We start from the raw sequence: 13,688 nt of genomic DNA, 5'->3' as shown, positions 1-13,688 counted from the left end.
ATCATACCACCAGGTGTGAGTGTGATTAGCCGTTTTTGAAAGTCTGCCTCTTCTGACATCACAAGTGGGCGTGTCCACCTAGATGTATGACGGAGAGATGAGCAACGTTTGCTACAGTCCACTGGGTAGGCTGGTAGACTGATCTATCCAGCACACATCTAGGTGGACACGCCCACTTGTGATGTCAGAAGAGGCAGATTTTCAAAACGGTTCATAACGGCTAATCACACTCACACCTGGTGGTATGATACGTCACCTTTTAATGTCTCGTCACCCGTCCCTAGGGCTTTCTACACCACATCCTGTCAAAGTTTGACAGGATGTGGTGAAGATATACACTGAAACAATACTGATAACCTATCAGTATTGACACTGAGCACGTCTCACGCGTCTTACCATCACTGGATCGAGGGATCCCCCACTCTGCGTTTCTTCTCAAGACTTCTTCCTTGTTAATTAAGGGAGTGTTTTCTTGCACTACAGTTAGGGTCGGTTGTGAAGATATGGCCTAAAGAAGTAAAGCCCTTGGAGACTAACTGGTTCAGAGCTATACAAATACAATTAGCAGCAAGTATTGATCGGGTTTATCCCATTAGGAGCTCTGTCATTATGTGTATGATGTCATAATTGTTGCCGGTAATTTGAGTGTGTGTGTGTGTGTGTCCCCTCCCTCTCTCCTCCTGTGTGTACATTAATAGGGTGACACCAACGGTGACGTGGACCCTGGAGTGTTGCTTAGCGCCCAGACCATCACCTCAGAGACCAGCAGCACCACGACAACCACACACATCACTAAGGTTGCCGGGCGAGACCCTGTGGGGGAAGGGGGGTGGGGTTGGGGCGGGGGCCGTGTTGCATACGTTTCCTTTCCATGTGTCCTATTAAAAGCCCAGCTGTGTGTGAGCATTAATCATCAGATCCCCCGGGGTCACAGTCCCTATGCGGCAGTACGTTGTTGGGCTAAAAATACCAACCTGAGTTGTTAATAATTTATTGATTATTATTAGTATTATTATTTTAATTATTTTATTTATTTGTGTTGTTGTGCTGTCTTGCTCGATGTGTGCTCATGAATCTGTAAAGCGACCTTGAGTGTGAGAAAGGCACTATATAAAATTATTATTATTATTAACGATTTTATGAAACAGAATGGCAGATAAAAGATTTACTATTATTACTAATACTAATATTTTCCCAAGAGATTGATTGTTACTTTTATGCTTTGAATGAAGACTCTGTAACCATTCCAACAGAGTCAGAACCTACAGTCAGCTGTAGGTTCAGGTCACTGACGGCCAGTGGTCACCTTGAGCGGTATGCTAAGGTGTCCCGGCTGTCTCTCCCTGTCCCCCGCGCGCTCCCCAGATGGTGAAGGGAGGCATCTCGGAGACGAGGATCGAGAAGCGGATCGTCATCACGGGGGACACGGACATCGACCACGACGAGGTCTCCTCTTAACTCAACTCATTCGTCTGCTCGTGACTTACTCTCACACTCGCTTGCTTTTTTTTATCGATTGATTTTTATTTTTCTCTCTCCTTGATTTGTCATCGCTCTGTACTGTCATTGATTGGATGTGTACAGTTGACCGTGAAGAAACAGCCCTCCGTAGAGACCGTGTCCCCCCAGACCTTAGGTGCTCTCTGTTGACCCGATGTCGAGCGCCCCCACGCGGCCCTCCTTCCTGTCTCCCACATTGACTGATTAACATTAACATTTGCTTAATTTCGGGTGGCACTTAACCAAGTTATTGCAGCCGTCGCTGGTGTCTTTTTTTTTTCTTTTTTTTCCTACATGTGTGACCTAACATTGGCAACCATGATTGACGTAAAAATACCAACACCTCCCCCTCCCCCTCCCCGCCCTGTTCCTGTTCTCTGTCTCCCCCTGGTGGCCGTCGTGCGTAGGCTCTGGCTCAGGCCATTAAGGAGGCTAAAGAGCAGCACCCCGACATGTCAGTGACCAAAGTAGTGGTCCATAAAGAGACCGAGATCACGCCAGACGAGGGGGAGGACTGACCCAGGTAAGAGGACGCGGTCCCGGTCTCATCTGGTTCTGGTTCTGCTTGCACTGAGCTCGCAAGCGTGGCCTCCATTCTCGGCATGCCGCTTCACCCCCCCAATAAGCTCTCTTTTTCCTCCTTTACTGGTACGCTTAAAGACATGACTCTTTACTGGTACAGTTAAAGGCCTGGCACTTTACTGGTACGCTTAAAGACATGACTCTTTACTGGTACAGTTAAAGGCCTGGCACTTTACTGGTACGCTTAAAGACATGACTCTTTACTGGTACGCTTAAAGACATGACTCTTTACTGGTACAGTTAAAGGCCTGGCACTTTACTGGTATGCTTAAAGACATGACTCTTTACTGGTACAGTTAAAGGCCTGGCACTTTACTGGTATGCTTAAAGACGTGACTCTTTACTGGTACAGTTAAAGGCATGACTCTTTACTGGTACGGTTAAAGAGGTGACTGTTTACTGGTACGGTTAAAGGCTTGGCTCTTTACTGGTACGGTTAAAGGCCTGGCTCTTTACTGGTACGGTTAAAGGCCTGGCTCTTTACTGGTACGGTTAAAGGCCTGGCTCTTTACTGGTACGGTTAAAGGCCTGGCTCTTTACTGGTATAGTTAAAGGCCTTCCTCTTTACTGGTACAGTTAAAGACCTGGCACTTAACTGGTACAGCTACGAGCAACATGCAGGTTGGCACCCCGAGACGGATGAGGTGAAAGACTATCCTACTAACAGGAAGCTATGGGCCTCAGCTTCATAATTGAACTATAATATTTAACGTCCAAGGGGCCGAGAACAATAAAGAACCAAGGATGCCACGCAAAGTTTGTTTAAAATCGAGGCCTGGCACTTTTGACATTGCCATCCCACCTGCCATTCACTCTAGCTCTAGCATTGTCCTTGCCTTCGGTTGCATCATGTTCCAGCTTTGTGGTCTGTGCGTGCATGTTGCACTACAAAAACAAATCCAGCCATAATAAAATACAAAATGACATAACCTTTTTTTTTAATCGGTGTGCGATCGACCCAGGAATGCCAACCTGCACGTTGCTCTGTGAAAGACCTAGCTCCTAACCAGTATAGTTGTGTTTCTTGTGAGGCACTAACATCCGACGCATCGCTCCTCTTTCCAAGCTCCCCTGGCGCAGCGTTCTTAACGCACTGTAAATTAAAGGCTGGCCCTCCCCAGGACCAAGCTTTAAACTGGGCTATTCTGGTCGTGCTAATGCTGCTACTGCTGCTGCTGGCACTCTCATGCAATCCCCAGTAACCAGGGGGGCAACACCCCCCTCTGCTGGGAAACCGGCACAGTGTAGCTTTGTCTCTTGAGAGTGACACCCCTGACTTGGTGAGCCAGACTTGCCCTGTTGATGCTCCCTTGTGACCAGAACCCAAACGGTCCTAATTACGTTATTGAGGGGAGTCAAACTAGGCCAAACAGAGTTACCGTAAAAGATTAGAAAAGTTGACGCAGCTGACTTAATACCAAAGGGAATGCAATGCCGCCTCATTGGATATTTCTGATGGCAGAATGCAGCATGTATAGATTACATGGGAGATTGAAGGCCATTGTTCAGTTTAGTTTGATTCAAATGCTGCGTTAGTGTTTGGAGGGGATTCACTCACCTCCCATGTTTCATTAACCCAAAGATCAAGTTAACACCAACCCATTTAGCTGCAGCTCCCATTTCATTGGTGATGTTTAGCAAACAAATGACAATACGAGCTTCTGTCAACATTGCCGAGCCCAACCCCTTTTAAACACGTCGCCAGCCATCCGTGAGGGAGGGAGAGAAAGAGAGGGGAGGAGAGGGAGGGAGAGGGAGGGAGAGGGAGAGAGGGAGAGAGAGAGGGAGAGGGAGAGGGAGAGAGAGGGAGAGAGAGGGAGAGAGAGAGAGAGGGAGAGAGAGAGAGAGGGAGAGGGAGAGGGAGAGGGAGAGAGAGAGAGAGAGAGAGAGAGAGAGAGGAGAGAGAGAGAGAGAGAGAGAGAGAGAGAGAGAGAGAGAGAGAGAGAGAGAGAGAGAGAGAGAGAGAGAGAGAGAGAGAGAGAGAGAGAGAGAGAGAGAGAGAGAGAGAGAGAGAGAGAGAGAGAGAGAGAGAGAGACCCGACCTGCTCTGCTCCTTAATGCACCTCCAGGCTGAGGATCTGCACAGTCATCTTTATCTTGTGTAATCTGATCTGATAACTGCGCAGACAAGGCAGAAGTATGCCTCAGACTATGTGTTTTCAACTCCAGACTTTACCATGAATGCATTAATCATTGGAGGCACATAGTGGAGGGCTTTGCTGTCTGTCTCTACACTATCTTGAGTGCAAACATGTGTCTTTAGAGAAGCTATCGGCAAGGTAATCCAACATACACCAGTGTTTGTCCATGCATCCAGCAGTGGTGCAGTGTCGCTGCTGGATGACCAGCACCAATGCAATCAGCCATTTATTAGACCATTTATTATTTATTAGAAATTATGTTTGGTTTTTTTAGTTTTTTTTTACATATAATACTCCACCCCCCCTCAATTGTTAAATTGTCTGAATAGAACACTTATAGAAGAATTAAAAAGCCCATAATGATACTGTAGATGACATTAGCTCATAAAAGGTGTTTGACTAAAGGTAGGAAGCATAAAGAAAAAATTAAACAAGACTTAATCATAGAAAGTAGCCTACATATTTGACACGGTAGAACAGACGCAAGGCAAGGCAACTTTAGGCAAGGCAACTTTATTGATATAGCACTTTTCATACACGAGGCAGACAAAATGCTTCAGATAGACACATCGTAATAAAATAAAATTATAAAATAAAATAGATAAGTAAAAGAAAACAAAGGCAGCAGTACGATTTAACCTAGACAATGGGACGGCTATACAGATTGCAGACTATTTGCGCCAATATTAATGGCATAATAATTTGGCTTGCGGCTATAGTGTGGTCACATGATATTTGTTGTTATGTCATATCAAAAAACCATTGGCTCAGACCATTTCCAGTGGAATGCACCTCGGAGAGTGCTAGTGGTCCCACTAAAACCTCCCCCTCCCCCCCCCCCCCTCGTGCATCAGCACCGTGCATGCTCACATCAGCCTCGTGCACGCTCACATCAGCACCGTGCACACACCTCTGCACCTCTGCTGGAAAACATCATAGGGGAAAGACTGCTTATTGCTTTGGTGTAACTAAAAGCTGAGCAGGGAAATATGCAAAAAAAAGATGTGTATATATATAGATATATATTATTATTTTATTTTTATTTTTTCTGTAATGTGCAGATACATTTCAACCTTCCGTTTGGTGAAAAAACCACCGTAGGTCCATAAAATAGGTCTGATTGTTGTTTTCTTCCAACATTTGCAGCAGCTTTGCGCACGTCGGGGCTTGCGTTTCAACTTGCCTGTTTGTCTGTATTGTCGGCTTCATGTCTGGTACGGGAGCCGCGCACCGCAATCTCTCACTCCCTCCTTTTGTTGACATTCTAACCTTCTAATCCTGTATTTTTTTTTTTTTTTTTCATTCTCAAGCGTTTTCTTCTCTGTGGAATTCCGTCGCGGGTGCTTGCGTGCGTTTGTGTCTCCTCTCGATCGAAATCTGCGTGAACTTGTACCACTGTCACTTTTGTGATTTCACTTCTTTTAGGAAATAGGCCCCCACGGTTCGGGGTTGTAGTGAACGAACAGGTGGCGGTGTGAGTGTGTATGCATAATGTGCGTGCATGCGTGTACGTGCCTGCATGCGTATTTACGTGCCTGTACACACTTGCGTGACTCACCAGATGGGAATTGTCGGCTTTGTTTCCACGGACTAACCCACACCCGGCCCTCCCCTCCCACCTCTCTCTTGCTCGCTCTGACGTGCGTGCCATCCAATATCTGCACCTTGCGCGCACTCCTCGTGTGTGTGTGTGTGTGTGTGTGTGTGTGTGTGTGTGTGTGTGTGTGTGTGTGTGTGTGTGTGTGTGTGTGTGTGTGTGTGTGTGTGTGTGTGTGTGTGTGTGTGTGTGTGTGTGTGTGTCTTCAGGAGGGGTTAGAGGGTCCGCAGCATCCTGTCTGAACTTAAATATAAAATAAAAAGCGAAATAAATAAATAAATCGGTACATAACAGTCTGTACATTTCCAAATTTACGACAAAGGCATGAATGGATTAACAGAAAAATGCCATTGCCATATTCCTGCCACTTGCTAATGTAGAGCAATCATTAACGACTATTTTAAACATGCCTCGTCGTGATGTTGGTTACGCGGCCAATTAAATATTTGGTTGTCACAGCTGTCAACGGAAGAGAAAGGGTTTGAACGAGCAGGAATGCAGGCTGAGATCAGGAACAAAGATGCTACCAGATGCTGCCAGCTCGTCTGACAAACTGCCCTTGTGTAGCTTTCCTTCTCTTTCGTTATCTCCTTGCCTCCTAGCCCTGTAAAGTCTCCATGGGAGGGAAACTCTTCCTGTCTCTTCGTGCAAACCCTTTAGTGTCAGTGTTGTCACTTGCTGTCGTGTCTTCAAGACACTCAAGAAATTGCAGTCGGAAGTATGGCGGTTGTACACTTCTTCGATTAAGCTCAAGGAATCTCAGTTTAATACCGCTCATGCTAAAAAATAAAATAAGAATAATCTACAGTGGTAGATTATTCTTGGTCCAATCCATTGCTATGAAATCACATTGGCAGAGCATAAGTGCAGCATTCTCACTCATTCATAATCACCCTCGGACACAGAAATGACTTTTTGCTCAATGACGCCAAGTGTGACCATGTAAACGGCAACTCTTGCAACATAGTGCCTAATATCGTGTGTGTGTGTGTGTGTGTGTGTGTGTGTGTGTGTGTGTGTGTGTGTGTGTGTGTGTGTGTGTGTGTGTGTGTGTGTGTGTGTGTGTGTGTGTGCTCTCTCGTAGGAATAAGGATGTTTTCCCACAAGGACTCCATCCCCCATCAGCCACCACAGATTCCCTATATCTAAGGCGGGAACACTAAAGGATCTGATGACTCCTGCTCTCCAGCGGCTGCGGCTTGCCTCCATTTCTGTCCATCCCAAAATGATGCATTTGTGCATGAGAAGGGTGCAACGTTGCAGTATCAAAAAGAAAAATAAGCGGCAAGACGATACGACACTATATAACAAATCTCTTGTCACTCGCAGAATACTTATTCTTGTGCAGGGAAGCCAAACGGTTACCCCCCCCCCTCCTTACTGCCTTTATGAAATTGATGCATTTTTTATGATTAAGATGAATAATAATAATTGCAGCAGTTTTATTTATGAAATGAAGCCAAAATCCACTCCGAAAAAGCTTCCCAGTGCTTTGGGCTGTGTATGTAGAGAACACCCCTATGTAGCCTAGCAGTAGACGTGCCAACCTCATCTTCAGCAAGCATCTCACCACTCAACTCCACATCAAGTTATACCACTGCAGACCTGTATTACCACCCCTGTACTTATACTGTACATAGGCCTCAAGAAGCTTTCTTATTAAAAAAAACACAAAACAACAAAGCATATATCTTCCGCCAATGATGTTTGTCATGTGCACTCAAATTCTGTTTTTATTATTGATGATCATCTCAGTATTTTTGATTTATTTCACACAAACATCTCTCATGGAGCTTAAGCAGATGCAAATTTCTTTGTCAAACTCCAAAGAAATCCCCAGTCTGCGCTGGATTGTTTTTGATTTTTGTGCCAGTACAAGTCTTGAATGTTTTTTAGGATTTGATTTTTCTTCTTTATTTTTTATATGGCTGAACATGTTCATGTCTTTGGCTACATGGTGAGCACCGCCGACATTTGATGCTGAAGCAAGCGTATTCTGTCTACCCCCCTGAATGTGTAAGCTATATGCCTCTCAACTATTCCATCTATTTAAAATAACACGTGTCGTTCATGTACAGCCATGCCTTCTCAATGGTGAAATAAAGGTGTTCATTATAATTTGTCATTTTCTTTTGAAATAAAATATTTACTACATTATTGAATTTTGTGGTCGGTGGAGCTTTGTATAAAATGTCATGAAAATGCAAATTCTGAACATTATTTCAATCTATCTTCTATGCTAATCGATTTTGGTAGCGATGACGAAAAAACACACCGTTTTTCCATTTGTTTCCCTAGAAGCTCACTTGACGTATTTAAATGTTCCTTCTCTTAATAAAATACGAAAGTTCGTTAAACCTAGTTTTTTTATATAGTCTTTAAAACGCTTTAGCATTTGGTTAAAATACTACCTTTTAACTACCATTGGCTCCTCATTGGCATAAGTCTACATAAAGTACACATCCTAGTGTGGGCTATTTCACTACGAGGGAGGCGATTAAAACCGCCTTGTGCCAAAAAGTCACTCACCACCTAGAAATACATAATTTATTTCCTAATAAGCGCACCCTTGAGCTATGCAAATTGCACATTTATGGGTGCGGTAATAATTACGGTGCGAGGTTTTTCCCCAAAGGTTTAGGAGTCATCCTCCTCCTCCGACGCCCCACCCATGGAGCCGTGCGCGCTCCGGGGCTGTAGGTGGCAGCAATACAATGCAGCATTTCCTCCGGAGCCCGATAGTCACAACAAGAGGAGGAAGAGGAAAAACGACAGCTTTGGATCGTCGTCGACTGCCTTGCGTGACAACATAAGGATCGCGTTCAGGCTTCTGGTATTACATTTTAATTCACCATTAATTGTGCCGAATGGGTTCCGGGAAGCGGGATTGTTTGGTGCGCGTTTGTGATCGCCAGTGTATCGTTGTTCCGGGGTATTTGTAAAGTGTTAGAAGACACCGATACATGCCAATGGAGGCTTGCTGACCAAAATGGCTGGGCGCAGTGAAATGTGAAATATTCTTGCTAAGGTTATCCTATTCGCACGAAACACCGCCGGCGAGAAAATAGTGCGATAAAGTTATTCGCTTGCATTTCGGCTGTTTCAATAATTTCTCACAATTGCTGTTGTTTTTTTTTATTGCCGGAAAAACAGTCGCGCTTTTTTAACGCTGTCGGGCCTTTTAGCCGAAGGATTTCTGCATGATTGACTTGCCTACCTTTGTTTACTTTATCTGTTCTCGACGCGTAGTTGTGCCCGACCGTCTTAAATATGACGTTAATAATATTTGTTTGCATTTTTGCTGAAACTAAATGACAGTTGCGTACTTCGGCTGTATAAATTATCATAATTGGCATGCAAATTTTGCTAATGCTCCACCCCGTACTTTTGCAGGATACATATCTTTGCACGAGGTTCTCTCATTGATCTCAAATAATAGCACACGTTGTTTATATGTTGCATTTTTTTACACATATTTTACAGGTTGCCCCTATTACAGCTGCAACATGTCTGACTTATTAAGATATATCGACTATGACCATAAAGCCACCTTCTTGAAGATGCTCAACCAACAGAGGATGGAAGGTGAGCATTGTGACGTGGTGGTGGTGGTGGAGAACATTGAGTTCAGGGCTCACCGCTGCGTGCTGGCGGCCTGCAGCAACTACTTCAAAAAGCTCTTCAAGAAGCAGAGCGACGAGGACAACTCCATCGTGGAGCTGGACTTCATCCGCTCGGACATCTTCGAGGAGGTGCTCAACTACATGTACACGGCGCGGTTGGCCGTGCGCAAGAAGGACATCAACATGATGATGTCGTCCGGGCAGATCCTGGGCATCAACTTCCTGGACAACCTGTGCACCCAGAAGCGCGAGCTGACCAACATGAAGACACGGGAGAACCAGGCGCCGGGCGACCACGGCATGCGGGCCCAGGACGCCATCCTGAAGGAGCTGGCCATGGAGGAGGTGCGCAAGAACAGCTTCTACGACCAGGGCATGGACGGCATGGGCCCCGGGGGCTCGCACGTCTCCCAGCCCCACAACTACAGCACCAACATGGGCAAGGACCAGCACGGCCACGGCTGGGGCTCGTCCTCCTCCAGCGACATGAAGCTGGAGTACCTCCTGTACGGCCACCGCGACCACGGCTCCTGCCAGACGCCGGGCGCCAAGCCACTGGACCACAACGCCAAGAAGGAGCGTCTGCTCACCGCCAACCGGCCGTACGGCTGCGAGCACTGCCCCAAGGCCTTCACCACGGCCGCGCACCTCAAGGAGCACCTGAAGATCCACTCGGGCTTCAAGCCGCACCGCTGCGTGGTGTGCGGCAAGGCCTTCATCCGGGGGCCCGACCTGAAGCGGCACGAGCGGGTCCACAGCAACGAGCGGCCCTTCGGCTGCCAGATCTGCGAGAAGGCCTTCAAGCACAAGTCGCACCTGAAGGACCACGAGCGGCAGCACCGCGGCGAGCGGCCCTTCAACTGCGGCTCGTGTGACAAGGCCTTCATCAAGGCGTCGGATCTGAAGCGCCACTGGAACACCATGCACAGCGGCAACCCCCGTCGGCAGATGTCACTGTCCCCCGCCGCCTCCCAGCAGGCGGGCCAGCCCGACGCCACCGGCGACCAGAGAGACTGGAAAATGGAGACGGGGCCCCACTCGCATAACTCAGGGGACTGTTGAGAGTGAGAGAGAGAGAGAGAAAATTAAAAGCCCCAGCCACGGCCAGGGACATGAGCGAGCGATTTTTTTTTTGGGGGGGCCCCTGTCGGGACACACAAACACACACACACACACTGATTTAGACACTGATGTACACACACACACGCACGCACATGTAGAGACAGACGCAGACGAACGCCATATACGCCAGGTGCTCAAATGTAAACTTGAGTATTTGTATACATGTGTACACAATACAAATACACACACAGCCCTGTGATTGGCCGAGGAGCCACGTGTACCACGGACTAAGATGGGAGGAACGGCGCTAAGGCCAGTTCACAAGACTGTGGGGGCTGTATTATCCTAAAGAAATATGTCAACAACAAAAAAAAAAGATGTTCTTTTCCGCCTGTAAAATCATGTAAATGTTTAGTTCACTCTACTTATACGTATATTTTTCACAAAGCATTGTTGCTATTCTAGAGACTGGGGAGTTCTCATAACATTATTCTTTTTATTTTTGTTTATTTTATTTTTTTGCTTTTTATGGGATATGTATAACATTTTTAAGTGTTTCGTTTAACCTTTTACTGGATTATCGACAAAGGCTATAGAGGCAGTGAGAGACGGGCGACAAAAAAAAAAAAGAGGATTTTCTTTCTGCATAACATTTGTTGCGTTGCGTATATTCCCGTGGATGTTTTTAATGGATGTGTTTAGTTGTGTTGATTGGTTGATTGATATTGACACTGTAAGAGTAAAGCGTTGACTTTTTTTGCATTTTTCGGAAAGAAAAAAAGGAACAAACAAACAGACGATACCAAAGTCTTGGGCCCCCCCCCATCCTACCCCCCCCCCCCCCCCCCCCCCCCCCTCCTCCTTGCGGATGACCTCCATAAGGCTGTCCTGTCCCAAGCACCGCCCGGCCCACTAGATTTACTGTTATACAGTACAACCACTGTCATCCTGCGATCAACCGTCTAATGATAGGTGTCTGTATATACTGTAGCTTAGTTTGTTGCACAACTATAAGAGTACACCGTAATGAAATATGCACATATTAACATTGTCCTACCCGCCCCCTCCTATCTACACTTTGACAATAAACACCATTTGCTGCGTTGTATTGTTTGGTTTTGTTTAGTTTTTTTTGGACCCGAAACCTTCTTTTTTTTTTGATTCAAAGCTAGGTTATTGCTGATTAGTTTGGGGACACGTTTATGTCTTGTTGGATGGATTTAACTGGTTTCACATTAGGGATTTGAGGGTTGGTTCGGATAGAGATCCAATTCCTGGCCTGTGTATTTGCACTGAGAATGTGGTTTTTGAAGCCTCATTGATTGTCCTGGAGTTAATACAATTGAACCATTTGAGATGGCAAGCTAGTGGAGTAATGTACATTTGCAAATGATCCTATTGTGAATATGTGTACAGGCCTTGTCATCTGCAAGATGTTTTACCCATGAGTGACTAGGGGGGTGGTCATTTTCTCACCTGGGTGAGGGTTAGGCGTAATAAGCCATACAGTCCAAAATGCATTGATTTTGAGTTAAAACAAAAACACTGGGCTTTATATTTTTTGGGGGGTTCAAACTATGAATTTTCTTTGGCCCCCAGAGATGTAGGATGACGTGTTCATGTTTTTGTTCACTTAAAAATCCAAAACCAGGCCAAGTGATGCTCACGTCACGAGGCAGGCAGCTCGATGATACTGAGGACGCGGTGATGAATCTGTTTAAACCTGTTGCTCACGTGACATGATAAAACACATCCGACGGCACATCCAACTTATAAATATTTGATGCACTGCGTGTATAGCGGCTCGGACTGTTTTACCCTTTTACAGTGAGCGGTTAGAGTTGCATGGGGGTTTGTTCATCACATCGCGCTTATGCAAACAAACACATCTGGCAACCCATACCCACCCTCCTCTGAAGTCCAATCTCCTTCTGCCGGTTTGCCCCATAGTATTCGCTCCGTTCCGTTTTCTGCTCGTTAGCTGTCGTTCAAATGTTCATCTTAAATGAACAAAGTTGTTTTTACCAGAGATGTTTAATATAAGGTAGGTCGCCTAGTTTTGAGTGTTGGGGAGGGGGGGGGCGGGAAGGAATCTTCTTGATTCTCAACACTAGATGGTGCCCTGTTCAAAGTTTCTGACCTGTTGCTGGTCAACGTGAACCCGGGCGGGCATCTATGATGGTCACACAACCCCTAAAAAAACTTTTAACAATGATCGGGCGAATGCATTACAGATACCACAAGCTTATATTGAATAGTAGCTTACTTCAAGCTTGGACCACCTGCTGCCTGTGCAGTACTGTGCTGAGTGTATGCGCCATCACACCTCGCTGGTTTACATATATTTACATACATCTGACACCGCTAGCCCACTGCCTCCCCCTCCACATACAAACTGTTTATTTCGCTGACGCCGGCTGGATATTTCTTAGCGTTTGTATTTGTTTTTGACAGTTTCGTCCTCACAATGGCTCATTCTGTGGCCGGTGCGCTGTGTGCGACAGTAAGGACTGATCTGTTCATAAATGGCAACAGAGGAAGGGTTTGATTGCCTGTAATTTTCAGGGTGAAATTGCTTTATGGAAAATGACGTCGACGTCTAATGGAAAGCGAGACGGCCCTTGGCCCTCGCTGGTGTTAGTGTCTGCTTTCTGCATTTCCTGGGTGTGTGTGTGTGTGTGTGTGTGTGTGTGTGTGTGTGTGTGTGTGTGTGTGTGTGTGTGTGTGTGTGTGTGTGTGTGTGTGTGTGTGTGTGTGTGTGTGCGCGCGCGTGCGTGCGTGCGTGCGTGCGTGTGTGCGTGCGTGCATGCATTGAGTCCAGTAAAGTGTGCAGGCTTGTGCTGGGTTTGTATGAAACTGTAGGGCCTCCCTGTCTGCACTGGGTTTCTATTGTGTGCCTGCATGCATGTGACTTGCTGTGTGCGTGTTGAGGGGGTGTGGGGCTAAGAGTGCTTGCATGAATTATATTTGTGTGTGTGTGTGTGTGTGTGTGCAAAAAAGGGATTTGTGTAATGTATGTATGAGGGCTTAGTGAATGTGTGTGTGCGTGTGTGTGTGTGTGTGTGTGTGTGTGTGTGTGTGCGTGCTCAACGAGTCCCTAAGCACATTTATGTTATGTGTGTGCACGCATGTGTGCATGTGCATGCATGTGTAATGAATTCAGGGGAGGAGAGAATGTGGTTG

The 13,688-nt window shown here is 46.1% G+C and overlaps 2 protein-coding genes across 2 annotated transcripts in view; both read left to right on the top strand.

Moving 5' to 3' along the window:
- The window catches only part of LOC311361305 (band 4.1-like protein 3), a 32,097-nt gene extending 24,121 nt beyond the window's left edge, over positions 1-7,976 (top strand). Inside the window, exons 9-12 of the mRNA XM_084481477.1 lie at positions 699-797; positions 1,366-1,446; positions 1,908-2,023; positions 6,905-7,976. Coding sequence (XP_084337603.1) covers positions 699-797; positions 1,366-1,446; positions 1,908-2,018 — 291 coding nt within the window. The 3' untranslated portion in view covers positions 2,019-2,023; positions 6,905-7,976. The remainder of the gene's footprint in view (positions 1-698; positions 798-1,365; positions 1,447-1,907; positions 2,024-6,904) is intronic.
- Positions 7,977-8,580: 604 nt separating this feature from the next.
- On the top strand, positions 8,581-11,582 carry LOC311360835 (zinc finger and BTB domain-containing protein 14-like). Its single transcript, XM_084480930.1, has 2 exons — positions 8,581-8,653; positions 9,304-11,582. The coding sequence occupies exon 2, from the start codon at positions 9,327-9,329 to the stop codon at positions 10,503-10,505; it is 1,179 nt and encodes a 392-aa protein (XP_084337056.1). The 5' UTR covers positions 8,581-8,653; positions 9,304-9,326; the 3' UTR covers positions 10,506-11,582.
- The last annotated feature ends 2,106 nt before the right edge of the window (positions 11,583-13,688 follow it).

Source organism: Micromesistius poutassou (genome assembly GCF_964030765.1).
Source record: "Micromesistius poutassou genome assembly, chromosome: 16".
In the NCBI taxonomy this organism is placed as follows: domain Eukaryota; kingdom Metazoa; phylum Chordata; class Actinopteri; order Gadiformes; family Gadidae; genus Micromesistius; species Micromesistius poutassou.
The sequence above is the reverse complement of the archived record's forward strand: the minus strand, read 5'-3'. Positions and strand labels throughout refer to the sequence as shown.

Excerpts from the sequence above, each read along its gene's own strand:
- LOC311360835 (XM_084480930.1), top strand. The coding sequence starts at position 9,327 with ATGTCTGACTTATTAAGATATATCGACTATGACCATAAAGCCACCTTC.